At 38.0% G+C, this 27,599-nt stretch overlaps 1 protein-coding gene and 1 long non-coding RNA gene across 4 annotated transcripts in view; one reads left to right on the top strand and one right to left on the bottom strand.

Annotated features, from left to right (window-relative positions):
- LOC310908495 overlaps nucleotides 1-27,599 on the top strand; it is a 199,142-nt gene that overhangs the window by 111,484 nt on the left and 60,059 nt on the right. The gene's annotated exons all lie outside the window — the stretch shown is intronic.
- Nucleotides 1-27,599, bottom strand: part of TRAPPC9 (trafficking protein particle complex subunit 9) — a 457,546-nt gene that overhangs the window by 387,273 nt on the left and 42,674 nt on the right. For all 3 annotated transcript variants that reach the window (XM_083859528.1, XM_083859527.1, XM_083859529.1), the window contains 6 exons: nucleotides 25,962-26,088; nucleotides 22,293-22,438; nucleotides 17,064-17,149; nucleotides 9,779-9,905; nucleotides 8,064-8,196; nucleotides 6,644-6,807 (listed from right to left, as the gene is read on the bottom strand). In XM_083859528.1, the coding sequence (XP_083715654.1) occupies nucleotides 6,644-6,807; nucleotides 8,064-8,196; nucleotides 9,779-9,905; nucleotides 17,064-17,149; nucleotides 22,293-22,438; nucleotides 25,962-26,088 (783 nt within the window). The remainder of the gene's footprint in view (nucleotides 1-6,643; nucleotides 6,808-8,063; nucleotides 8,197-9,778; nucleotides 9,906-17,063; nucleotides 17,150-22,292; nucleotides 22,439-25,961; nucleotides 26,089-27,599) is intronic.

Raw genomic sequence — 27,599 nt, 5'->3', positions numbered from 1 at the left:
TTTAAAACCTAAAATATTCAGAATTAAGGTATTAAAACTAATGTAGCACTAGAAAGATAGAGAAGTTACTGGATACTGACACTGACCTAGAACCACACAGATGATAAGGCTCAAAATATGAATTTAAGTGAAGAAGATCACTACCAGAAAAAAAAAATTTGCACAATAGGCAGCATAAAATATAAACTTTAAATATAGCCTGCAAGGGTTCTAAATGTTCATGTAGTTTTGAATCCTACACAGTTCAACTCAGGAGGTGTCTCATGCATGCAGAGCACTTTTCATCAAAATACACCAAACTTCATCAACTGAAATTCTGAAGCAGGTGTAACCATTCTTCAGTTATTTACTGAGCAATAAAAAAGGTTAAGAAGACTACTGGCTTTCATCTTTTTATAATGTCCTTTCTTAAAGCTGAGAAGTAGCTTTATATAAGACCCAATCATTAAGGATCCCAGACAGGATTAGTCTGTTACAAAAGAAAACTTGTTTAATGAATTATTTGTCATTGGTCCATTTGAGATAGGGGATCTGTAATTATTAACTCCTCCCTCCTACATCTGACATGCCAGAAAATTATACAAGGGGGGAAAAAAACCCCAGAATTTACTGTTCATCTACAATGAGTCTTCAGTCCTGGCCAGGGTCAACCCAGCCCATCCATAAATTCATTCATATATGCAAGACCAGACAATGCTAAATACTACAAGAAAGTCAACTGATACATAAAATAAGCATGCTGGTTTAACTGGGAGTGTCCTAAAGCTATGCTTTTTGATTTATTATAGCAATGCATGTTATCTCCAAAGTATATTGGAGAATTCTTCTAAAAGCTCATTTAAACAACATTTGAGTACTGCTTTGCCTAACAGGGACCACTGAAAGTCACGCAGCTTATCTCTACATCCTCCCAGGCTACTTGATAAGAACAGGGTAAATAAAATCTGCTGTGATTTCAGAACCTTTCCAAAACCACCATCTAAGATCCAGGTGTGAGGGAACAGGGTGGGCGGACTGCCTCAACTACAACAACCTGAAATAAGGGATCTTTCAGAAACAGCAATCAGAACTCCAGATTGTGTCCAAATCATGTTGATTTGCACAGAAATCTTTGGTTTCCCTTTCTAGGGAAGGAGAAAACAAAGAGAATATTTTTTCCATTAACTTCAACCTAAACAGTAAAAGCTTTGCCTTTAAGATATTCTTCTCACAGACCAGCAGATATTGTCTTGCATCTTTGCCTATGAAATCAATAGTAAAGATTTCTTTATAAAAACAAAGACGAGATAAAAATAAAAAATCCTCCCAAAAGTAGTTTCCTTATACCCACTTCCATTTCATCTAATGATTTAGCTGGAACCCTATCACCATTCTGATCATTTTCTTCTACTTTGAAGAGAAAAAATTAAGTGGATAAGTATGGCAATCTCTTTTCCTGTTAAGTAAAAACCCAGTATGCTAAAGGAGTGTCTTCCCTCAGTGTAAAGAAAGAAGGACATATCCCAAGCAGTGCAGCACCAAACTCTTTCCAAAACATGCTTTCATTAAGAAAGAGATTTATTTGAAGACATTACAAGGGAAAAGACTTTTGAAGTGAGAACAGTCCTTGCAGATACTTTCTAATTAACACCAGTAATTACAACAAAAGATCTAAATGCTTCAGCTAAAAGCTAAGATGCAGATGTAGAGAATCAGCTAATTTATATTTATCTGACACTTGGTTATAGTTTTACAATGTTGACCTTGTTCAATAATCAGTATTAAAGTGAATTATACTCTGGCTTCAGATCTTTCAGTTCAGTGGAAGGCTAAACTGGGGCAAGCCTGCATTCGGCTCCTTCAAGTCCAAAATCTGAGTTTAGTAAACACCTTAAGTCACAAGCAACTGTTATCAGGACTTGGAAATAGCAACCTGTTTCGTTTTACTGGGTACTAAATCACTAAAATCCTAAAACATCATGTAAAAGCTTACCCAGAAACTTTGGGTCATCCTAGGCCAATCTAACTTCTAACAGATTTTAAGGTCTGCCAAAGAAAAAGCCCACACTGAGATTTTGCACAGAGAAACTTGATTAAAAAGTCTTTTGAGAACACAAGAACCTCAATTCTTTTCAATCTTAAATTCCCTGGTAAATCTGGCTTTTTGCTATAGTTTATTTTATAAACTCAAAGTAACTATCAGCTCTAAAAGCACAAGCATTGGCATTCATACACTTTTACTTCTCCTAGACCTGGTAGGTAGAAATGAACCTGCAGGACTTGTTATGTTCTTTCCAATGCGATAACACATTTAGGAAGGAAAGAAGTTATTGCACAGAAGTAATTGTGTTCAGAGGAGAGTGAGAATATGTGAGAGGAACAACTGTGCAGACACCAAAGGGCAGTGGAGAAGGAGGGGCAGGAGATGCTCCAGGTGTCAGGGAAGGACTCCTTTCCCTGAACAGCAGCAGGAACAAGGTGTGATGAACTCACTGCAACTCCCATCCCCACCTCCCTGTGCCACCGTGGGAGAGAATGAAAAATCTGGGAATAAGGGAGTGGTGGGGTGAGGTGTTTTTAAGAGATACTTTACTTCTTATTATCCTGTCCAATTTTGTTAGCAATAAAATTCAATTAATATCCCCAAAGTGAGTCTGTTTTGCCTGTGACAGTAATCAGTGAGTGATCTCTCCTGGTCCTGAACTCTTGAGACTTTCATTATATTTTCTTCCCTCTGGCCATTTGTGGAGGGGAGTGACAGAACAGCCTTGATGGGTGTCTGGCATCCAGCCAGGGTCAGCACACCACAATAACACAACTCCAATTCAAAAGAATTTAAAAAGTTTTCTTTAGCAAAAAAAAGGTAAAAAGATCTAGTCCTGGATATTCACAGTTCTTCCCGAACCTCAGAGTAGATTTTTCATTTGTGGTCTGGCAGATGTGTTCAAAGGCCATGGGAAGAACACAGCTGGACAGGTCAACCTGTTTCTCTACGTTTGAATTCCTGAGGTCTGTCACTTCTAGGAAAGATGAGTTCATTCAGTGTGTGCACTGGGCTCACCGCTGGTGCTAAGATTGCCTGGTGGGCTCTTCTCAAGTCTCAAGTTTGAAAACACCAGGGTTATATTTGCCCCTGAGTGGATCAAATAGTTGGTTTATGAAAGCCTTTGGACTGCATTCCCTTATTTGAGACACAAGCAGCCTCTAACAAGAGCTGACTGGAGCCAAAGGGAAGGCATCCAGCTCTGCACAGGTCATCTTTCCAAAAAAAGGGTTAAACTGTCTGACCCAGTGAGGGACAGTGTAAGGTGACACAGAGCTGACCCTGACAGGATGGACATGTGATGTCCAACCTACAGATGCCCCAGCCTGGCTCAGGGGTGCAGTGAGACACAAAAAGCCATGACAGATGTGTCTATTGTGGCAGCGTGACCTGATCTGCCTCAGGAGCTGTTCCATAACACACGCCTGCTGAAGGACTCAAAACCTTCGGATGTCCTCTATGAACTGCACTGGGCGAGCTGCAAGTTCTTATTTGTCTCAGGGGCAGAGCAGAAAACCCAAAGAGCTGCACCTGATAGTGACAGAAGAGTAGAAGGAAGGGAAGGGAAGTGTGAAAGTCATACCTCCAGAGGTTCCCGTTAACATGACACCACTCAAAACAGTGCCAGAGAAGTTGGCCTCCTCAAGGACAGTGACTATAGGTATAAATCCAACAGCAGTTAAAAAGAGAATGTTTGCCATTTACAGCACTCAACTTTGTGCTAAACAGAAAGTAGGGAAATGGGTCAGGCAGGCAGCCGCTGCAAGGGATTCACAAACAATTGCCAAGACAAAAAGAAGCAAAGAAGATCAGGTGTAACAAAGGTTGACTGAAAGCTCTTTTCATTTGGCTGAAATTGGCCAACAGCTTCTCATGGGCTCCTGAGTTGACTGGAAAGCTGTGGTCAGGCAAATGAAGGTGACCACCACCTTTAAAGGAGACCTTGAGCAGTTTGAACAGGCACATTTCAGTGAGGAGCAATACAGAACAACCAAGAGACAACTTCTTAATACACTGTGGACACCTGCACACGCTCTCAACTTGATGTGTAACACCAAGAGTTTGTGTTGCTGTTAGAAATGGTTTGATGCCATATCCCTCTGAGCTCCATGCATGTATTCACTGACCAAATGGAGCTGCTGACATCACAAATCTTTAATTCTCTGTTGACCACCAGAATCCCATCTCACTGTACTGTCAGCCCAGCCTCCTGCATTTGTATCAATTTATGGTTGTAACTAAGATGGAATAGAGCCCATGAAAAAAGGCAAAGGTCCATCCTCAACACAAGAAAGACCTGCTGGACAAAGTCCAGAGGAAGCCACTAAGTTGATCACAGCACCTTTGCTATGAAGACTGAGAGAGCTGGAGTTGTTCATCCTGGGGAAGACAAGGCTCAAGGTAGATCTCAGAGCCCTGTCCAGTGCCTAAAGAAGCTCCAAGAGAGCTGGAGAGGGACTTTGGACAGGGCACGAAGTGACAGAACAAGGGGGAATGGCTTCAAACTGACAGAGGACAGGTTTAGCTTAGGTATTGGGAAGAAATTCTTTACTGTGAAGGTGGTGAGGCCCTCCCCAGAGAACCTGTGACTGCCCCATACCTGGAAATGTTCAAGGCCAGGCTGGATGTGGTTCTGAGCCATCTGAAATGGTGGAAGGTGTTATCCTGCCCATGGCAGGATAATTAGAAGTCCAAAGTCTTTAAGGTCCCTTCCCACTCAAACCATCCAGTGAATGATTCTATGATACTCTGCAGCACCTCCATGCAATCACATTTGAAATAACATAATTATTGCATGTTTAATGTAGACCATTAGTTCTTCTGCTATGGACAGCCTCTTGCAGTACTTTACACTGTTTCCACAGCACAGTAGTTTCCTCCAATAACACAATTCATCTCAAGCACACAGTTCCAAATACAGAGTACATTTCACTTCTGTGAGACGACGCAAAAAACTAAACATTCTGCTTGCCAGGACCTTGGATCACCTTAAGTTCTGCTTTCAAAAGAAGGTTAAGATGATTTCCAGAGGTCCCTGCCCAGACAGATATTTCTGATTGCATGATTCTGATGGCACAGTTCTCACACTACCAGAACAAATATCATTCAGTGCCTCTCAAAACTCACTCTACTTCTGTTTTTCTGAGACATGGATTTAAGTTGCATTTTTGGAGTAGGCATGTTTACAGCTTACTCATCAGAAATTTTCCTTTTTCTGATAGATAATTATCATGCCTAATAACATTTAAGACACTGTCAGATACACAAAGGGGCTTCATTGTAAACATCTTCTATAGAGAGAGAAAATACAGGATGAAGTACAATTTAAACTTTTACTGCACTTAGAAGTGAGATTATCAACTATTCTTTTTCTCCACTGTTTTTAACAAAAGCTGTCATGGAGAGATGGTGGTTTTAAAGTTGGCATGAGTCTCTTTTTCAACACTGTGAACCCATTAACTGTGTAATGTTACGTACAAAAATTCTTATTCACATGTGATTCACAGACCCATATATTCCACTATTTAATACATAAATTTCTCCATTTCACCTGAGGGCTGTATTTGGCCTCTCCATTCCACACATGCAGCCTCTGGCCCAGGAGGAGCATGTTGGAATTTTAGGAACAACACGTCATCATACGTTTCAGCTCCTAAAGTTATTCCTGGTAACAAGTCTCAGACCAAAAATCTATTTTGAGATGATTGGCAACTCTTATTCTCTAAGGTTGTGGAGAAGGGGATACTCTGTTATTAAAAAAATCACGAGCCTGAATACTGAAATGAACAAAAATCACAAGGTATCACACTGCATTTTAATGCTCTGGCACTGACAGAATAAAACCTGCAATAAAATAAGGTATTTCTACTGTCAGTAAAGGTTATGCTGCTTGTCACCTGCAGTACTTCTCTTAAGATCATTTTCATAACAATCCCTCAGAGGACAAACTAAAAAAAAAAAAAAATACATCACAAAACAAAAGCAGGATTCACCTATCAGACCACTTCTTAATACTAACAGGGACAGAGTATTTCAGGAGAATTAAGTGTACACAGGGGCTGTGCTGTATTTCATCCAGAGCTTCAATTTTTCTTTTAACTCACAATAGCTTATTTTATTCATTGTTTTGTCTTTTGAAGTCTTCTCTCCATTTTTTTTCTTACTGCTTACTGAGTGAGATAGAAACAGGCTTATTTACTTCTGCTCCCTCAAGTAGGACAACATTACTTCTAATAGTAATTTATTTAATAAACTACTCAGCATATTTAGACATAAGGAGAAAATAATTTAGACCCAAGATTCTTCCTCTTTACAAGTAATTGCCTCGGGATTTTTTTCCCCAAGTAACAGTGAAATTAAATCTAGATTTCCAAAAAGCAGGTGACCCTTTAATGCACAGATGGTTCTGCAATTTCCTTCACTTTCTACATTTTCTTTCGTTCTCTACATTCTCTTTCATTTCTACGTTCCTACAACAAAATCAACCTGAATTATTTCAGCTCTGTAATGGGGATTATATTTATTCTAAACTGACCTAAAAGAAGTTTAACACAAATAATCTCCCTTTTAACAGAGAAGAAATCAGCACCATTATTTCCAAATATAAATCAAGATACACACCCTTGGTGTTGACTGTTTTTGCTGTCACCTCCAGTTTCTCCAGAGGTTCTGTTCCAATATTCTCTAATTTAATGATGAGCTGCTGGGTCTCTCCATTGTACAGCTGCACAGACACATTAGTGGAGATTTCATCCCCTGAAGAAGGCTGAAGTGTATGAGCAGACCTGCAAAATGTGACAAACAAACAATTATGATGAAAATGTTAAAAGCCTGTCCAGGTTACTCTATTCACTATTCTTGGAAGACTCAGAAACTACTGCTGAAAACACTAGATACCATTTTCCATTTCCATTTTTAGAACCACTGAGAAGAAAAATTAATAATTTATGCTTAAGACAAGTCAGATTTCAAGCAATATAGAATACACATTTTAACTCTGAAAGCTTGTTAAACTACCTACAAAAACTGTAAGGAAGGGGAAAGGGAAAAAAAAAATCAAGACCAGGTCATTAGAATGAGCAGGTTTAGTGGAGAGTGCAGGGCATAAACCTCATAGCAGTGGATCCAGGGAAAAATTCCCAGTGTGAAAGGTGAAACAGGACTAGAAATGAACTCCTTGGAGCATAAATGAGGGAAGGAGGTTGCAGAACAAGATAGATGGGTAGAGGCTACATTCCTGACTGTATTTTCTGTGCTAATGCAGAGTGGTCAGAAGGCATCAAAGATACAAGGACAGAAGTTACTGAGATTAATGACCAATAATTTCACTTCTTTTTGCAGGTATTCCTGCCATCCTTCCCTTTGATCCTGTCCTTCCTTACCACAAGGCAAGCAGCCTCCACAAACAAGAGCAGATTTCAGTCTTTCAGAACAGATCTGTGACAAGCACTCCAAACAGGTATTTTTTGATCATTCAGAATGTACTGTCATGGACTGTTAGCATTTCAGGGCTCTGAAATTTGAGCATGTGGAGTGAAAGGGAAGAAGGAATTTCTTTTTTCCCCCTCATATTAAGACAAAAGTATCATGGAATTGCATACTAAAAAAGCAAAACAAATCATGTTTTCAGTTGCTATATAAATGTACATGTATTTATTAGTGATTCTTTTTCTGTACATTTTTCTCTCTTACTTTTTCTTTCTTCTGTGATAATTGATCTGAATTAACAATGATACCTGGACTGGATTGTTAAGACATAAACAGTGAATTTTTGGCTAAATATATCCATCTTTGCCCAAAACCAAAGTTTTGAGCACAACAACACTGCAAAATTCTTCCTGCATGTTTCTGTGAAATTCCATGGCTTCAAGCAGTAAAACAAACCACTCAGGTTTGCATTCTAAACCAAAAACGCAGATTTAGATTGTCCTGTTTTACTCAAGCATTGACATACACTCAGGTGGAAGAGATTTATTCACTATGTGACTAACACCTAAATATGACCAGATAGATAAAATCATCATTTAATTTAATTTTTCACCTTGGAAGAGAGGTGCTGATCTGCAGCCTTGGCAGAGCTGGAATGACTTCAACAGTGCAGCCATTGGTCTTCACTCCTGGCAGATTGTCAAGAAGGCAATCACTGAAGACTCCAAAAACTGAAGTATGATAACCTGAGTTTTAGAAGACAACACCAGTTATGTTGTGAATTTGACTGTTTTCTGGCAGGTCTAAAAGTACTAAGTTTACTGGTCAGACCTTGTCAGTGTATTTGCTACCCAAACCACCACTTTCTCTACTTTTCATAGGAAAATCTCCTATGTACATATAATATGTACAGGACTTTCAAAGCCCTGGAATAACAACATTTATAATGTTGTTGTTATAATGTACAAACAACACATGTTCACCTTTACATCTGTGCCATGTAAAATAAAAGAAATTGTAAAGAGCCTCCAATTTCTACAGTGCACTACAGTAACTTCTGCAGAATTCTTTACAAGATGCACATCACAAGTCACAGAATGGACACCACTTTATACCTCGTCACCAAGTTCACTGGTGCACATAAAACATGTCAAACTTCAACATACATTCCCTATTTCCTCAGAAAAAATGTTTATAGGAAACAATCTCAACTGCATCCAGAAGGATAAAAGGAAATTATTAATAGAAAAAATACACATATATACACACAGAAACCTGCCATAAAAGACCACAACTTCTGAAAGTCCAATTTACTAGAAAAAAATACCTCTCCACTGATTCCTTATCAGGAAATATTTATGAGTTATATCTGAAGGAAAATTTGATACATTGACACATAAAAAGCTGCCAAGTACAGAAATCAACTCCCCTACTCACAATATATTTTTAGCATGTGGAACTCAAAGGAGACAACTACAGTACAAATGTTCTGAAGGCTTTGAGGCTATTCTTTATTTACTGAAATAGTTTCTGGGGGAAAAAAAATCACATGAAAAATTGTTTTATGAGCAGACACAAAAGCACTTAAGAAAAACTCAGTGAGAGCACAGTTTCTTCAAGTTCAAAGCCATCTTCTTTTAGTGCTCAGCTTTACTAAAATGGTTCTTATCCTGTATCCTAACTTTGCATTCCAGGAAGACATTTAAAAATGTGATTTGGTAAGATGATTCACTCCTACTACATGTTGAATCCATCCTCTCCACATATGCCACTCTTTTCTAGGTCTGCTAGCCTTTTGTCAAAGCTCTTTAATTTTCTTCCTTACTACAAACACAGTTTTATTTAGGCTTATTAATGAAATGATATCTTGACTGCAACAGGCCGTACACCCTGGCTAAATTGTTTCCACGGAAGCAATCTGCAAAAATTTCTGTAATCTTACATGAACACGATTAATTAAGGGAAAAAAAAAAAACAACTGCAAGATTATCTTCTGCATTCTCAAGAAAAAAAAAAAAAGTGCTCAAGCAATCCTCCTCAGAAGCTTTCCAAATAAAAGCATTAATAAAAGGGAGCTGGAATTCATTATCCTCGTCCTCTCACACATGAGATACTCCAAGAATGTGCTCGTTACTGCTGCACCATGTGATTCATTAGCCTGTTTTTAATGAAGCCTGGTACAGGGGAACAGATTCCTTGTTTTTCTTTTTTCTTTTACTTACTGAAGAGAACTTGTGAGCACAAAGGTGGTAAACAAAGCCATGCAGCCCACAGGGGTGTAAAACTGGGGTTGTTTTGCCCCCAAAGAGTGAGTGGAGCATCCCTTACCATTGACAGTGATCTGCCCCGTGGTCTGGGGAACCCCAACCAGGGTCACAGGATAGAGCCCAGATTCTGCAGGGAGGGAAAGGGCAGCAGGGAGAGACTCAAATTCCACTCCAGTTGTCAAAAGACCCTGAAAAAACACATTACACAGATAAATCCATTTATGATACACACTTACATTTTTATGCCACATGCTTATATTTTAATCCCATGCATAACATCAGCCAAACTTTTATGATTTATTCCAATTTACTCAAAGCGGTTATTTTGGGGTTTAAGTTGCAGCAAGTGCAGCGTGGATCCAGAATTACAGCAAGATTTGTATTCAACATGGAAATGTGTTTCAGGAACTGAGCTGAGAATGATGTCTGAAAAACTAATAAAAATTTATACCCAAGCCCAGTAAAAAAAAAATCACAGCTATCACCTGCATGGTGCTGTTTTGTACCTACATTGAATTGTACCTGTGACTTTAACTTGAATATTTGATAGATTTTGGACAGTAGAAATCAAACATCAATAGCAGATCTTGCTTAGCTTCAACTAACTGGCAAAAAAAAAGTTTTCTAAGAGAAAAACAAAAATTGTATTTACAGATAACAGAGTTTAACCATCCAACCTAAACATTTCAGTGAGTTGGAATAATGCACTCATTTTACTGAACTGATCCTCTCAAACCTAAATGCCTGCAGTTACTCCCTTAGTATCAGAGAAATCTTTTAGCATCCTAAATTTATAACATGGGACAAAACAAGAAATGAAGCAGAAAAAAAAAAATCATTGACAAAATTTCTGAACACAGCATTACTGTTCTTAGCAGACTGGGGGTTTTCTTCAAGCTTGGTTCATGAATTGAAGATGCTTGAGCATGGAATGTACTGTTAAAAGTAAATTTGATTTTGGAAAGCATATAAATCCAAGTTGTTTTTTTATACACGTATTTATTTTTATTTTGGAATAAAGATGCTACACAAAGACCTTCATCAATAAAAGCAGTAAGTACAACTGGATTAAATCTCAACTCCAATGCGGGTGCTTCATGAGAACTGAGAACTCTGTAAAGAGGAACATGCTACTTTCGTGAATAGAGATGAAAAAACTCACAGTTTGAGCCACAGAAAAACATGTAACATACCCAAAATCTGTAAAATCTTTGTTCTACCAATTACTGACACTCTTGAGACAACACCTAATTCACCCAAAGCTCCTCTAGCTTTGTGGAAAGCAGCATTAGAGAACTCTGTCCTTGAGACTGCATTCCATTGCACCATTTTACTTGAGTTGTAAGTAAATACTCTGTCACACCCTCATCTCTACTGAATTTTCATTTTCCTCCAATTTCACATGGAGCCTTCAGCTGTCAGAAACAATCCACAAAAACACAAGCAAAACCTAACTTTGTGTTTCTATATATTCACCATCCACTGTACCAGAGCACTGAGAGTTGTTGATCCCCACATTAATCTTTCCAGTGGGACTCACCCCAGAGAAATAGGATGAACATTCTCTCTTTAACACTGATGGAGCCTCAATTTTCACCACAATCCTGCTGGTTTTGCTTTGGCTGAGACAAATCTTAGAACACAAACAAAAGGTGACCCCATACACTCTCCAGAACTCACTTTTAAATCTGGTATAGAAAGCTTTAAAACTTTATTTTCGTCTCAAAACCACTGATTAGCACTTGGCCTAATATTCAAATACATCTGAATTATTCAGGATTCATCTCAACTAAAAACTTTCACCCAAGGACAAGTCCTGCAAAATCAGTGATAAAAAACCCACAGGCTCTCCAATGTCTTGTTTACTATCAGCTGTAGCAAATGTAAATAAATAAATCTGACAGAACCCCTAAATATTCTCTAATATGTAATGCAAACCTTGAAAACAAAGGGATTTTTCAGAGAACAAACACAATGTAAATGCCAAAACACCTGCACTAAGCACAGACTATGCCTGGACTAGAAATTGAAAAGCTTCAAATGCACTGATACAAAAACAAGAAAGCAGCAGTCAACTCTCCCACTTTCAGGGTTCTACTGCTCAGTAAAACTTCCAAGTTTTGAAAAGCAAAGACATTAAGAAAACATTAAAACTCATTGAAATGGGGGGGAAAATCAATATAAAAATCAACTAGACTTCAGATTTCCAGACATAAACTGAAATCAAGACACTTACCCTTAAAACTTGGGCCACACAAGTGAGTTTTAAAAGACAATGATTTATCTTAGAATGTCTGAAAGACAATTTTAAGATCACAATTTGCTGAATGGGACAATTCTGCAATATTTGCCCAACATTGCCCTCTGGTGCCTGAAGCTTTGCAGTTTAACAGTGAAAACCTAATGAAGGCTGAAATGCTCTCACATCCATTAACTAAAATATTTCACCCACACCACCAAAAGTAGGGAAATGTGGCAGATTTCTTTTCCTGAGAGTTTTATACCTTATTTCAAGTAGTTCTACTTAGTAATCATTTAGTTACCACTTAGTAATCATTTCTCTTTCTGACCCTATAGGAAAAGATCATCCAAAATATCATCTTCCTATAGGAAAAGATGATCCAAATCCAAGGTCTCCTCCAGGGAATATATGAGTCACATACACACACACAAAAAAAAATGTTTACATTTCTTTGTATTCTTATAAAACAATTTAAATTGTCCTAGAGTGAATGTGTGCATGCTTCTATCACAGCATGTCTTTCAATCACTTCAAATCTCATTTTAGTTTTAGAGGAACAAAACAACTTGCATGTAAATGGCAGCATTTGGGGATGCTGTTAAAATAACATGAGCATGTAACTGCTTTTTTTAGGCTTTACTTACCAATCCCAAAATGCAATCATTCTTTTTTAAAGTAACACGACCTTCAAAGTTAATTTAGATGCTGAACATACTTCTATACTGTGTTGTCAGATTCTTTACACAAAAAACTATCAAATATTTATTTCAAAGGAAATTTTCCCTATATTTCTAATATGGTTATTTTAGGCAGACCTAGAAAAACACCAAACACAACCATTTTTATTCTTTTTCCCCCTTCACCTTTCTGTGAACATTCTTGACTAATACAGTCTCCACTAAATGTAGTGTAGCAGTAAGTAAATATTCTCTCAAGAGGCAGGAACAGAAAAAGATGTGAACTCGGGAAAGAGCAGTTCATGGAAACAATTTAAACCATCACAAGCAAAATTGTGGGACTGATTATACATTCAGATTTATCAAAATTTTAGACGCTCTGCTCTTTTTAAACATCAACATAGAGCTCTTGAAGTTTGAAAAAAAAAAAAGCAATGGCCATTCTTAAAGCAACATTAATCAAAATACCACACTTGATTGTGTTCAATTAAATACGGGTCCCAAACAGAAGGAGAACTACAGAACAAATGCTTAATTCTTGAATAATGACTAAGTATTATAAATTAAAATATTTTCATGGGTCAGGCTTTTTTTTGTTTCTTGATATTTATTTATTAAATACAGTTTACGCTGTCTGTAGATCTTGTAGCTTTCCTGGAACCATGGCTGTATTTTCCACAGTAAGAGCAGAGAAAATGCTTTTCCTCAATACATAACATTACTTCAAAATTTCTCAACTTTATTTTGATTTGATTTTAATTGGAAACTTGATAAACAAAGATGAAAAAGTAGTTAAAATCTTTGAGAACTTAACATTTTGCACTGCATCTTCATATGTATTTTAGTAGTAGACCTCCCCAGATGGTAATGTGGTTTGCTGCTTTAGGTATTTATCTCAATAAATTCACTAGAGATTTCTCAGAATTTTTGGATTTATTTTTTTGAAGGCCTGAAAAGTGAAGATCATTTTTTCCCTGCATAGAAAACTGCAGCAATGGCAGTAACTGCAGAACAAACCGCAGAAGGGCTGGAGGCCATCACTCACAGACCTGAACAAGTCTGTACAGAAATCAGTATTCTTGGCAGAAAAGACAAAGTGGTGGCACTTATTTCACTTATTTACAGCTGAACATCTCCAGGTGACCTGGACCCCAGCACCAGCATGGCAATATTCTGTCTGATCCATCACAGCTAATTCTGGTTAGGCTCATTTTTGTCTCTCACTCTGCTGATTTAAGGGACCTGCTTAGTTTTATTAAAGCATTTGTTCTGCTCAAGCCCAAGATCTCTCTTACTTCACTTTATTGACTCACACAATTGTGAGAGCTAACCACTTCTATGCTCCATGATTGAACATTTTAATTTATCATTTCAGAAACACTACTGCACCTTTCATTAGACCAGCCTTCCAACTATATGGACAAAACAGAAACATGAAATAGAAAACAACAGAATAGGAACACAGAAATGGGGCAGGAATGAAGAACAGGTACCTAATTAGAGTCCCAAATCAGGAATATTCATGACAGGAAATTAACAGTAAAACAACAAGGATGGGCCGAGATCCTTGAGAACAATAAAATAAAATAACAAAGAAAATCAATTGTTCAGGGTTTATCATCAGAGCAACACTAATCAAAGTCTTGCGTCCACAGTCTCACGTCAAGTCTAGAAATTCAATGCCTTTTACTTAAGCACACCTCAATTAACCTACATGGGCTCAGCATTAATACTTCAATTAATGAAAAAGCTCAGGAAGCCTTTCCATTGGGAATCATTCTCCTTAACAACCTGTGCTCAATACTAAGTTGTTTACCATCACAACAGAAATTCAACAAACAGAAACACACAATAGGAAAAGTACCATGGCAAAAGCTTGGATTTCACTGAACATGAAATGAGTCATTTATCAGAACAACAAATCTAAATTGAGGGAAAGGGGAAAATTTAAAAAAAATAAATAAGACTAGATTTCAGAATAGTTACATAGTGGTGAATGGTGGACTATGGAAAGGACAAAGAAAAATTAAACCAAGCAATGGAGAACTCAATGATGATTGAAAACAAGCCTGAATGAGCAGTCATCCTGCAGGAGAAAAAAAGTTGTGGGAAAAACAAGCTGAAACCGTCACTAAATGATAGAGAAGGATACACCTGCTGTGAAACTGAGTCAGTGAGAGTAAATAATCTGAAAGAACACGATACCTGATGAGAAATCAGACAAGAAAAGGGTGCAGGGACTGCAGGCATGAGTACATGTTAATAATAAAACACACCATTTTAAAATATTAACCAGCACTCTGAATTATTAAAATGAAAACAGAAGAGTTTATCCTTATGATAAAGTAATACCTACTCCTGCATTCCAGAAAGTTCACTGATGAGACTGGAAAATCAACAACTTAGGTTGGAAAGAAAGGGTAGAGGTCACCTGGTTTAGCCCAGTGCTCAAAACAGGGGTAATTGTGGTGGTAGTTTAGGTTTTTCACATCCTGTTCACTCAAGTCTTGAAGATTTCTAAAGATGGAGGTCTCAGATTCTCTCTGGACAACCAGTTCCAGTGTATGATACCCTGCATTCTTGGGAAAAGGGAGGGAAGTTTCCCACGGCTGCAGCACATTCCCCGAATCTCATCCTTAGGCTGGCACCTCTGGAAGAGCCTGACTGGTTTTGCTGCACTTTCCCACATGGGGATTGAGCAGAGCAGTAAGAATTACTCCAATATTCTTCTCCTTTGCAGAATGAACAGATGTCAGTGTTTCTGTCATCTGAGGAGCTCCAAACTGGCCTCAGTTCCAAAGAAATTGTCTCTAAAATTCCAAATCAAGGGGAACAAGCACTTTCCTCAACTTGCCACAGTCTTGATAAACATCCAAATCTACCAAAATCAACCAGTTTCTCTGAGTGAGCCCACATTAGTGAAGAGCAGAATTTCTCAAAGCAGTGACTAAGGAGTTACATTAATCACTTTGATGATTTGCATCTGGTTGGCAAATTAACTCCCCTTGGGCTTACCACTGGAACTGGAATTCAGTGTTAATTCCAAGACAGACCTTTATCACAACAACAGTAAAGAGAAGTAGTGGTGATACTACAATTAATTTGCTCAGGGAATGGATGTTGTACAGACCTACACAAATAACAGGATTCCAAGTTCTTGAGTGCATGTAAGCACCCAGAAGGAATTTCCACATTAATAAATTTTCCAGGTTTTTTAAACACCATTACTTACACAATACAAATTTGACTGTAAATCAAAATGTTCTTAATCAATTAATTCCCAGAGACTTTTCTGATGTGCAGCTTTAAAACTCCTTTTTTTATCAATCTCTAAAACATTTGAATACTTCTGTGTATTGAATACTTCTCTGTGAGGGTGAGAGAAAATGCTGCTGGAGAAAGAGGTTTGTTAGCATCCAAGAATTCATTTTATTGTGCTTCCCATGGGAAAACACTTTATTATATATGGTTTATTATCAGTAATTTAGGTCAACTTGTTTGACTAGACATCGAAGTAGAGATGTCAATAAAAACAAAACCCAAACAAAAATCATAAGCAAATAAATGCACACTGATTCAATTAGCTTGACAGAACAAAGGGCTCTAAGAGATGTGATTTATATTTAAAGCAATACTGAAGGTAAAAATATTTAACATAAAGGAAAGTGCTGCTGGATTAGGACTGAGTAGATATTAAGTTAATCTGGTAGTTACAGAACTTTTAACCTTTAAGTGAATAACAATTTTTAAAAATTCTGGTAGTTGGAATAAAGAAAGGGAAAAAACCCTACAATTTGCTTTTTTTCAGGATACACGGCAAGCAGTCAGCTGAAGTAGTTGGGCTTGATCCTTCTAACCTCATGTATTTCTCCAGTGGTTTAGCCTTTTTTTGACTCCCTTCTGATCATCTGACATTATGAGTGTTTTCAAATAACATAAATCACTGGCAACAACTAATCCATGAGCTGAAGTTTTTATTAAAACCCAAAGCTTCTCAGACCTAAATGTTTCAGTTCATAAGGTTTTTTAATTGTGGTCAAAATGGGAATTTGAAAAGCAAAGATGAATGCAGACTTTTAAACTACAGTAGCAAGTGTACAATAATTATTAGGTTTCAGGATGTAATTATTACTTGAAAACCAGCCTATGTAAATCATGTAGCAGGAGTTCTACTCAATGCAGAAAAGTACAGAACTAATTTATGGGTCAGTCCTAGTAAAGCATTTAAACACTCTGAGTGGCAAAGATTTTTCAACACCTCATCACCAAAAATATGAGAAAATTGACACCACCACACCGTTAAACTGAAGTTATGCTGGCTTAAACCATCTTTTAAGAATATTTATATAAAACCATATTTGAAAGCCCAAATGAGATTTTTCTTCAGAAAAAAATAGCAGAAAGAGAAGATTTAGAAAGGGTCATACCATGTTTTCTACTCGGAGCTCAAAAGGCATAGGGTTGTACACCATCAGCTGAACCTCACACACATCTCCCTGGACCCACTGGAAGTCTGCAAGGAATAATCACAGAATTAAGGCAGGAATTACCTAATCATAGGGTTATAAAAAACCAGCAGCAGCTGAGCCGTCAGATTGCTATAATGCTTAATATCTCTCTATAATCTTCACAGCCCAAGTCCTGCTCAAGAGCATTGTGTGACACAAGCTGTAAATCCCAGGTAAAGCAGTAGGTTAAGGGACTGGAAACATTCATTAACACAGTAATAGTGCTCTAAAACCCAATGCTTTACTGACAAAATTAACTCAGGCATCAATTCAAAATACTACTTCAACACATCCTTCATGTTCAACACTTAAGGGTTTCCATACTTGGAGTTAGGTAGAGTACACATGGCCTTGATATTGGAGACTTGGATAAGAATCAACCAGGCAAGAAATGAACACAACAGGAAGAAGGAAATCACAAGTCTTCACACAGACACAGCTGATTATATGGAGTAAATAAAGAGACAATGAAGTAAAATAGGCCAGGTAAAAAGATGTACTTGCAGTTTATATCTTAGCACAAGAGACAGGCTCAACTTTAAAGATACTTCACTCTGCCAGTTTTGGGATTTTTTTTGAGTTTTATAATTTAAGGAGATGAGGCTGGACTAGTGGAAGGTGTCCCTGTCCATGTCAGGGGAGGCCAGAACTGGATGATCTTTAAGGTCCCTTCCAACCCAAACCATTCTGTAATTCTGTGGTTCTGTGGGTGATTATGGAGATCAGTAGCAGAGATGCAAATTTTGACTAAATGTTCAATGCAGAAAGATTATTTTATATCAGCACCCCATAACTTTTCACCCCTCAAATGTGTGTCTATCTTCCAAATTTCTCACAGTGAACCACATGGACCTGAAATTCAGACTTTAAACTGAATGTGGCAAGATTCTCCCTGCAAGCTGAGGACCTGCAGTCCAAGTAAACAAAAGGTGGTTTAATTCCATTTGTTAAATAAATTGTGATTATAAGCTATATTATAACATACATGGATTAGTTCTAACTAGTTTACCCAATGATTTTAACATACAATGCTAGCAGCTTTTTACTTGGATATTAGGAAATGTCCAGTAAAAAGCCTGGATTATCAATATTAAGACTTTAATGCACAACAGTTGAAGCAATCTGTACTCTAATTGTACATTCACAATCATTTACTATCTGATTACATTTTGCAAGCAATATTAGAGAGCTCAAGGGAAATGTACTTAATGCAAATGTTTAACTCCAATTAATGCTAGTGGAAATTAAACACATACATCCACAGATGTTAATGGGTTATATTACTGTGAAACCTGAAAAGCAAAGCTGTTGATTAAAACAAAACATTCAAATTCACAGTGGTATGAGATGTTCTCTACATTTTGTATTTAATTGCTTAAGAGTGTCCATGATGTCCTATGCATTCTGCAGCCCCCAAAACCAGCCAGTGACTGCTCTGCACAGGCACAGAGTTAACCATGGTGGTTCACTACAGCAACAGGGGCACCTGCAGTAGCACAGCAGCACTGCAGTGCTGAATCTCCACACTCTAACCATAACCAGAATGCCTGTTCTGAAAGCACAACCATCCCACAGGGCTCTCCAGGCACAGGACTCATCCCACCACATCTTCATGATGCAAATGATGTCAAACCTCTGGGACTGAGCCAAAGTTCCAGCTGGTGTTTGCTCCTCATGCTGAGTGCATCAGTGTGGAAACATTCCAGGTGTGGCACTTTGCAGCCAACACCTGGTGAAGCAGACTGAGGGATCCCATTACGATCCTCAAGGTTTGGCACAAAATCCAATTGCTCAGCACTGGGGAGCCTGATTTTCTCCCTTTCCCCCTTCCAAGCTAGTTGAAAGCTCTGCCAGCAAGCTCCATTGCTCCTCTGCCAGAACTCCTTTTCCCACCTGAGAGAGGCTCATCCCATCAGGTGTCAGCAGGCCCGGTGTTGATAAATCATCCCATGGTCAAAAAACCCCTATTTGTTCCATTGACACCAACCTCAGAGCCACACGTCAACCTAATGGAGCTGCCTGTTCCTATCAATATTATTCCTTGCTACTGGAAGGATCAAGCAAATCGCTCCCTGTGCTCCTGATCCCTCCACCAACTGTCCCAGGGCCCTGAAGTCTCTTTTGATTTGCCTGGAACTTCTCTTTGTTGTTTTGTTGCTGCCAATCTGAACACCAATAGCAGATGGTAATCAGAGGGTCTTTCCAGAGTGGAATTTTCCCATAATGTCCCTTCCCTGAGCTCCTGGGAGACAGCAGAGTTGCCCTGAGTTGGGTCAAGCCTGCTCATGGGGCCCTCTGCTCCCTTTAGAAGTGGGGGAATGTCCTATGAGAACCACTTTTATTTTCCTGCTAACAGGGGAGGTTGTGATGCAGGGTCCAGATGGTGTTGCCACGTCCCAGAAGGACCCTCAGCCACCTCAGCAGCTGTTTGGCCTTCTCATTCCAGAGCCTCCTTGTTGTAGAAGGTGCCAGCCCTACTTGGCACATTCTGAAGAGGAAGAAGAACTTTCCTCCTGGTCCCTACAGTGACCTGGTTCCATCCTTCACCTGTAACAGACCCCAGTCCCTTGACTCATCCTCCTGCTGGGCTCTGAGTCCATCTGCTTCTCCACTGCAGAGAGAGGAGTGATCATCCTACTCCACCCTGTGCTTGTCACACACAGCTGTGTCCAGCTCTGCTCCCCACAGCTGGGAAGGCACAGACAGACTGGAGAGCATCCCAAGGAGCACCACAAAGGTGACCAAGGACTGCAGACCCCACCTGATAAGGAAAGAGTGAGGAAGTGAGACATCCTCTCTGGGGTGAAGAGAAGGCTCAGGGGCAAAACCATCACAGCATTCCAGCACTTGAAGGACGGAACAAAGAGGACAGAAGCTCTTTCCTCACAAGGAGCCACAGGAAGAAGACCAAGGGTAACAGACACCAGTTGCACTGAACAGGTTCTATATTCTTACTATTACTTTTTATTTCAGTAAGAGCAGTGATTCAGTGGAAAAACCTCCCCAGGGACATGGTGGTGTCTCAATCCATGGAGATTTTTGAGATGAGACTGAAATCCCCTGTGAAAAATATGCCAGGGCAGTGCTACAAAATTGTTTCCTTGGGGGAAAAGGTTTTGAAATGAAAGCTAAAATGAGCTATATTTGTATCAACTAACACAGGTGTGACAGAGCTGCTGGATTTACTAACAGAACTATATTATATATTCTTGCTGCTTTAGACTAGCAGCACTCAAAACCAACAAAACACTTCATGTCAAAAATCAGTAGGTTTATTTTGTACAACTAGCATGCTATTAAAGCAATTTAACTAGAATATAATCATCCCTGTTATTGTTTCCAATCAGAAAAGCTTATCAAGTTGAAAGCTGAAAACATTTCAAGACTTTCTAAATGGGTTTTGTTTCCCTTTGGTTTGTCAGCAGTGCTTGATTTCCTGTGCTGTAGAACAATAATTTCACTAAAATACAGAGTACTATCTCCATGTAAGAAAAGCAGTTCATTTGTTATTGTTGTTTTTAATTGATGTTAAATACATGCCAGTAAAATACTCTCATTGATTTCGAAGTTAATGAATTTCTCAGCTCCTTTCAAAGGAAGTATCTACTTCTATTTTGTATTTTCTTTTGTTCAATAAACTTTGAAACATTAGAGGCTTTTAGCAGTGACTGCAATGTTTATATACTTCAAAAGACAAATGCTGTACAGGATCAGAAGCAATCAGACATCTCCTTAGGCTAAATAAAAACCTAAAAAGAAGAAAGTTCACTGTAAAATGTAAATCTCCTAGGGTACACAAAGCACCAGAACAAATCAAAACAAAACCAGAACAAAACCAGTTCAAAAATACAGGTTCCTTTTGTATCCATCAAGGAATGAGAATACCACATTATACAACTGTGTGACAAACCTGGGATTAAGCCTTTATTTAAATTTAAAAAACACAACACAGTATAGCCAAGAGATTAAATGTTGAAAATTTAAAAGTAATCAAACTTCCAATTTTAATTATTAAGAGAAATCAAGAGAGCACTTTAAGATATTCCCCTATTTGCACATTTTTTTTTATTTATCCTAATTATTAACTAATTCTTCTTAACCTTTTTTTTAATTTATTATCCTTTCTCTTTTGAAATGGAAGTAGTGCTGCAGCAAAGTCACACTGAGCCGAGTGCATCCAAACTGCCAGGAAATCATCCCTGCCTCTGCACACCCCAACAGCTCCTGTTTCAGCTATTTATTGAAAATGCACATCACCATAAACCCAACTAGAAAACGTGCATGTTCTTCCCAGGGTGAGGGATATCACCTTAATCATGATCAGGGTCCTTAGCAGGGGTACAGCCCATGTGTGTTGGAAAGAGGAAACTACACAGAGTTTTTTCCTCAGCAAACTGGCCCCGCAGGCCAGGCACACCCCAGATGAACAAAGAGCCAAGTGATTTAAGATAAAACATCCTGCAAATTGCTGAAGTTTTTACATTCAATTCTGTTCCACAGTCACACAAGTCTTTTTTGTGCTGACATTGATGCCTCTGGTAAAAATTATCAGGCATATGATACACACAAAAGCCACAAACAGAACAACCAATATTTGTAATTTAATCCAGGATTTAAACAAACCTCTAATCTTTTTTCCAGTGGCAGAATTACTGTACTGAAAGGCTTTATAATCTTTTTTGTAAAGAAAATTACTAATATTCCTAACGGGGTTTAAAAACCTTTTCTTGGCTGAACTGCCCTTAAATAAAAAGGACTAATCAGACAGTTTATCACTCCGAGTTTGTGTTAAATCAGACTAGAGGAAGGAAAAACCACAACAGTGCATTTTCCTCAGGGCACTGAAGCTGTGGTGGCTGCCAAGCAGGGCATATCAGAACTAAGTCTTCCCTAAATTCTCTTTTGTTTGAGAAGGAAATAAAACTAGTTTATCTGTTCTGAAAAATCAATGTTACCATCTATGGGAATTAATTCCTTTTTTGAATATGAAACTGTGCCCCAGAGAAAAAAGATTTGCTCCTTCAGGACTTGAGGTTAAAAAACTGGTTATCTCAAATAAAAGACAGCAATGTTCAGGTCTGCTTTCCTTGACCACAGAAGATTCTCTGATGGAACAAAGTAAGAGAAAACACTGTAAATTATTCTTACCTATTTTCTTATTTCGTTCTTCCCCACGACTATGGGCAATAATTGGAGAATATATGAAGGGGCTTTTGGTTGACACATTCTGACCAAGTAAACTCTTCATTTTGTGAGGTCTGAGACTGGTTGGAAGGTTCAAGAGCTTCACAGATCTGTTGAATAAAAATAATTTAAAATAATTTCTGATTATTTCATTTATTCTGTTTTGTAACAGGTGAATGTGTTAAAAAAGAGCTGATAAATATGAAATGTCAGGCTGAGAATAAAATACCCAAAATGGCAAACCTGAAGCAAACATTGACAATACAAAAGGAAGTAACACCAACCCAAGGAAACTGCAGTTTCAGAAAGCTCTCAGAAAATAAATAACAAAGGAAAAAGTCCTCTTTAGAATGAAACAACAAACCCAAAACTAGCCAGAACAGTGATTTGAAATCAGCTATTAATTTTTGAGTGCAGACTGAACCACAACTCCAGTGCAGAAAGCAGCCAAATGTGTAACTTAAATCCAAACTAGAATCCAGACAAGATTTCACTGGACAACATAAATAAAGAAACTTCTCCACAGTGAATAAAGCTGATTTTAATACAGTGAAAATGCAGAATTGCTGCTGGAAGGAAGGGAATGTCCCAGAGATTTGAGTGGGTTTGTTAAACAACCAGAAATCAATTACAAATATACAGAAAACAAATGATTTATTAGATTACATCCCTGCTAGACCCAATTCCTTAAAATGCCATGCAGGGAAATCACTGCTCCTCCAGTGCTGAGGGGAAAGTAAAGACTAAATTTTGGGCAGAAGAACAAGCAATAAATTGGTGGATATTCAGTAAAATCAGCAGCATTCTCTAAACCTGTAGACACCTAATTATTTCAATTCAGGAACTGAGCACAATAAAGAACAGATCTATCTGTTATTAGTATCACACTAATAGAAAGTAGACACACACAAGAAGCCAAGATAATGTGTTTGTGCTGGAAAATAATGAAGCTGTAAGAGTAACACTACACAGACAAGTTCTCTCTGTGAAACAAAACACCTGATAAGAAATTACTAAATAACACCAAAAGTGGGTTGGAACAAGAAATAAATCACATCCATAAATTACATGTTGGTGATACTCAGTGCCAGCATCAAAATCATATGCAAAATCATAGACAACGAGCCTGAGAAATAAGAAGGAAACTGCAATAGACCCTGATATCTCATATTTTAAAACCTCTTCTGATAGAATTTTTTACAAATTCAAATGCAACTTAAAGCACAAATGTGAATTATACTTATTTGAGAAAGGAAATACTGAATTTGATAAAGAGGTAATAAAAAAGGAATTTTATTTTATATACAGAGGAAAGTGCTTTGGCTCCTTCATGGTTATTATATAAATACTGGTGGATAATCTGCTTTATCTGAATGCATGACAGTGGAAGGAATGCTCTTCAGCCACATATCAGAGAGCAGCACCCTCACAGGTCAGACATAGAAGAGGGCAGATTTTTTAATTCCTTTGTGTGAAAAGCTTCAGTCATGTCCCTTGGCCTCACACCACTGAATGCAAATGAGTGACAATTAAGAAATACTAACTAATTTCACTAGCAACTACTTGGAAAATGTAAATTAAAAACAACCTTGCTTAGATGGGAAAGGATTTTTTTTTTTGGTTGTTTTTAAGAAATCCCACTATACTAAGTAAACAGAAGGAAGAGAAAAAATGGCACTGAGTAAATTTGAAGTAGTAAGGAAAGTTTGTAAGAACAATTAAAAGCAGCAATGGTGAAAAGAAATAAATTTTTCTGCTTTTAAGTATATTAGTAAGACAATTACCTTTAACACAGGTAAATTATAAAAATGGGAACAGTGAAATTTTCATCTGAGAAAATACCAGATGATGATTTAACAATGAACATGAGTAATGGAATATGAAGACTTTGCCTTGCCAAATCTCTTCTATTGCTTTCAAAACACTGGGGAGAAAAGGTAACATTGCCACTGTGTTCCTATTTCACTGTGGCATTTTCATGTCTGACAGTATTTTGATTAAGAAATCTGCACGCAAAATAAGCACCCCACATTAAATGGATTAAAACTCATAGACCATGAAATGCCAACAGTAAATAGAAATCATCCCCATCAGTAAATGTGTGTTTCTAGAGGGTTCTAACATGGATTGAATTGTAAGCTGAGGTTATTCAACATTGATCAAAATTACATTTCCACACATTTATAATTGATGTCACAAAAATTAGCACAATTTAGCTCAGAGAGCTCTGCAGTCCAGCAGCACAGCTGGTTCCAAATGGGCAGGGAGGCTCTGGAACACCAGATCTGCTGGGCAGATGTAACCAGAGGCTTTATATTTAAATTCAACTAATATTTTATTGGGAGTACAAGTTTTTATTACTATGGCTTTTATAGAAATTTTAAAAGACAAGAAGGAGGAGGAGAGGAGCAGCAATTCTTAAATGTTAAATAAAGTTGGTGCTGGGTTCCTTGCCTGTGGGAAAAGAGAAGGAGATATTCCCAACATTCCAAGCACAGCCAGGTCAAGACAAGTTGATAATCTAAGTGGGTATGTTTGTCCCCTTCTCTCAGCATATAAAACATTTTCAGTGACACAAAGTCTTTCCCACTGAAGTGTTGGGAATCTCTTGCCAGAGTTCTGACTGGCCTCTTCTTCCAGTCCCCTCTCCCAGGTAACAAGCAACCGGGTAAGAGGAAATAGCCCCAAATTGCTCCAGGGGAGGTTTAAATTCAATACTAGAAGAATTTTCTTCAAGGAAAGGGTTGTCAAGTATTGGAAAGGGCTGCCCAGGGATGTGGTGGAGTCACCATCCCTGAAAGTGTTCAGAAAACGTGTGGATGTGGCATCTGAGGACATGGCTTGATGGTGAACATGGTGGTGGTGCTGGGTTGGTGGTTGGACTTGATCACCTTAAAGGTCTTCTCCAGTTGTAACTATCCCATGGTTCTATGATGCTGTGACTAAATGTATGACTCCCATGAAGAAGGATTCAATCAGCATTTGCCCCATTTTTCTTCACTATTCAGCATACTTTTTCTGAATAGGAATTTTTCCTTCAAAAAGAAAATATTTTCCTTCAGTCTTCTATTGCTGATACCCAGTGGCTGCTTTCTCTCTGTCTGACTCTCTCTCATGTTTCATGCCAGGCTTAAACCTGAACAAGTTATTTATTATTTGTTGGCCTGACTGCATGATGTGTGCCTGAATGGAACTGAGATTTAGAACAGGCCAGTGAAGATCCCAGCTAGAAAATGCAGTATCTGGAAAGAGGGAGCACCATTTCCAGCTGAGTTCCAAGCCCTCTGGATGTAGACTGCATCCAACTCATGGACCTTCAGTACTGAAATGAGCAAATATGCAACTAAAATCTCAGCTGCAGCAAAATATCTTCCTTGAATTGAATAAGAAACTGTTGAAGGACAGTTCTTCAAAAAAACAAAACTTCCCTCTTTCTGAAATTAAAGGCCACAAAGTATTTTCTGGTCAAAGGCTGTATTTTTGCTTAAGAGCTTCTCCAAACAATTTGACATTTTGACATTTTTCCATGTTCCTGTGATCCACATGCCTAAAGTGAGATGACTGCATCCTTTCAGTATCCTTTAAAATTTGACAGGTACTGTGAAAAAGTTAAAAATTGTGTTTTGGGCTTACTTCACAATAGGCAATTTGGTGAAGGGAACAGGAGGTAGCTTCAAACCATCTGGAAGAGTGATGACTTCCATTGTCCCAGGGCATTTTGCTGTGTAGCTTTCCAAGCTCTGTGTGACATCTTTCTTTTCTAGAAAATAAAATCAGAAAAACAATTTCAAACCCACATACAATTGAGACTATAGCCCTTTTTTTGTACAAAATAACTCAAATGGCATGCCAACTAATTTCTGCATTCAGCACTAGGAGTTATGTTCAACCTCGACAGATGGATCAAATATAATTAAGTGACCTTAAGCAAAAGAGTTTTGTAGATTTCTCAGAATTTTTCAAGTGCCAGTCTATACCTACTCTTTGTTAAGTTTTTTTATTGTCAAAATACAATTTTTTACAATCCCATCTATTAAATCTATATATCCAAACAAAACAATCGGCCTCACACATATTAAGGTTATTAATAATAGCATTTTATGGGAACAAGGACTGCTCTCAAAAATATTAGATTAAATAATATCAAAGGCAACGAAGAGAAACAAATTACTTTTGATGTTAGCTTGTGTGAAAACTATCTAATCCTCAAAATAATTGCACTGTGTTATGGTACTAAATCATAACAAGTGGTAAGAAAGATCTTTGGTTTTGCCTAAAAATACAAGAACATATTTTTTCAAATAAATATATATTATTTGGGTTATCTTCAAGAATGTACAATGTTTGCATATTAGTTTTATCCTGTAATTATTTTCAACACTGTATAAAATTCTGTCTCCAGGGAAAAAAAAAAAGCCTATTTGGAAATATAAAGCTTCAACACAAAATTGCATTTGATCTTTATGGTGCCTTCCAACCCAAACCTTTCTATGATTCCATGATTCCGTGTTTCTCTGATGAAATGGAAATCTGCAAACAGAGAAAAGCCTGGGAGTGTTTGTTTAGAGGGGAGAATGAGGCAGCTGAAAAGACCTATATTGTTTAAAAGTGAATATTCATAGAGGGTTGGAAGGAACCTTAAAGTCCAACCCCCCTGCCACGGGCAAAGACACCTTCCACTAGACCATGTACATGCTACCAATAAAAATAATTATTCAATACTGAAACTGTACCTAGAAAATAGTTAAAATATCAAAATACTCAAGGATAAAACAAAATAGGAAAGGGGAGGGTGATAACAAGTAGTCATCAGTAGTAGTACTACCAAAAAAAAAACTGCTTAGACAGGTGCACAGGTGGGTTATGCAGCAAGGTTTTAGCAGCAAGGAGTGGCCTCTGGGAGAAGGCACCACGATATCTCCATGACAGAGCTCATTCCAGAGAACCCCAAAATAAAGCTGCTGCTGCCCAAAGTCAGTCATGCTGGTGGCACCTCTGTGAGAACACATTTAAGAAAGGGTAAAAAATGCTCCATAGCAGCTGTGAGAGAGAGGAGTGAGAAAAATGTAGAAGAAACACATCCTGTAAACCGTGCCAAAAATACCAAAACCTGGCCAAAACTCCATCCTGGGCCTTGAAAAGAGCAAACATCCAGCAATGCTTGTGCTGCCCACATCAATCCAGCTTGGTTTGGGAATTCTACAGCCACAAGTACAGACCCCTTCAAAGCAAATAAACACTGAATGTAATCCCCTTCACTATGGAATTAAT

This window comes from Zosterops lateralis (genome assembly GCF_965231275.1).
Source record: "Zosterops lateralis genome assembly, chromosome: 1".
Classification (NCBI taxonomy): Eukaryota; Metazoa; Chordata; class Aves; order Passeriformes; family Zosteropidae; genus Zosterops; species Zosterops lateralis.
This window is presented reverse-complemented; position numbering and strand designations above follow the sequence as displayed.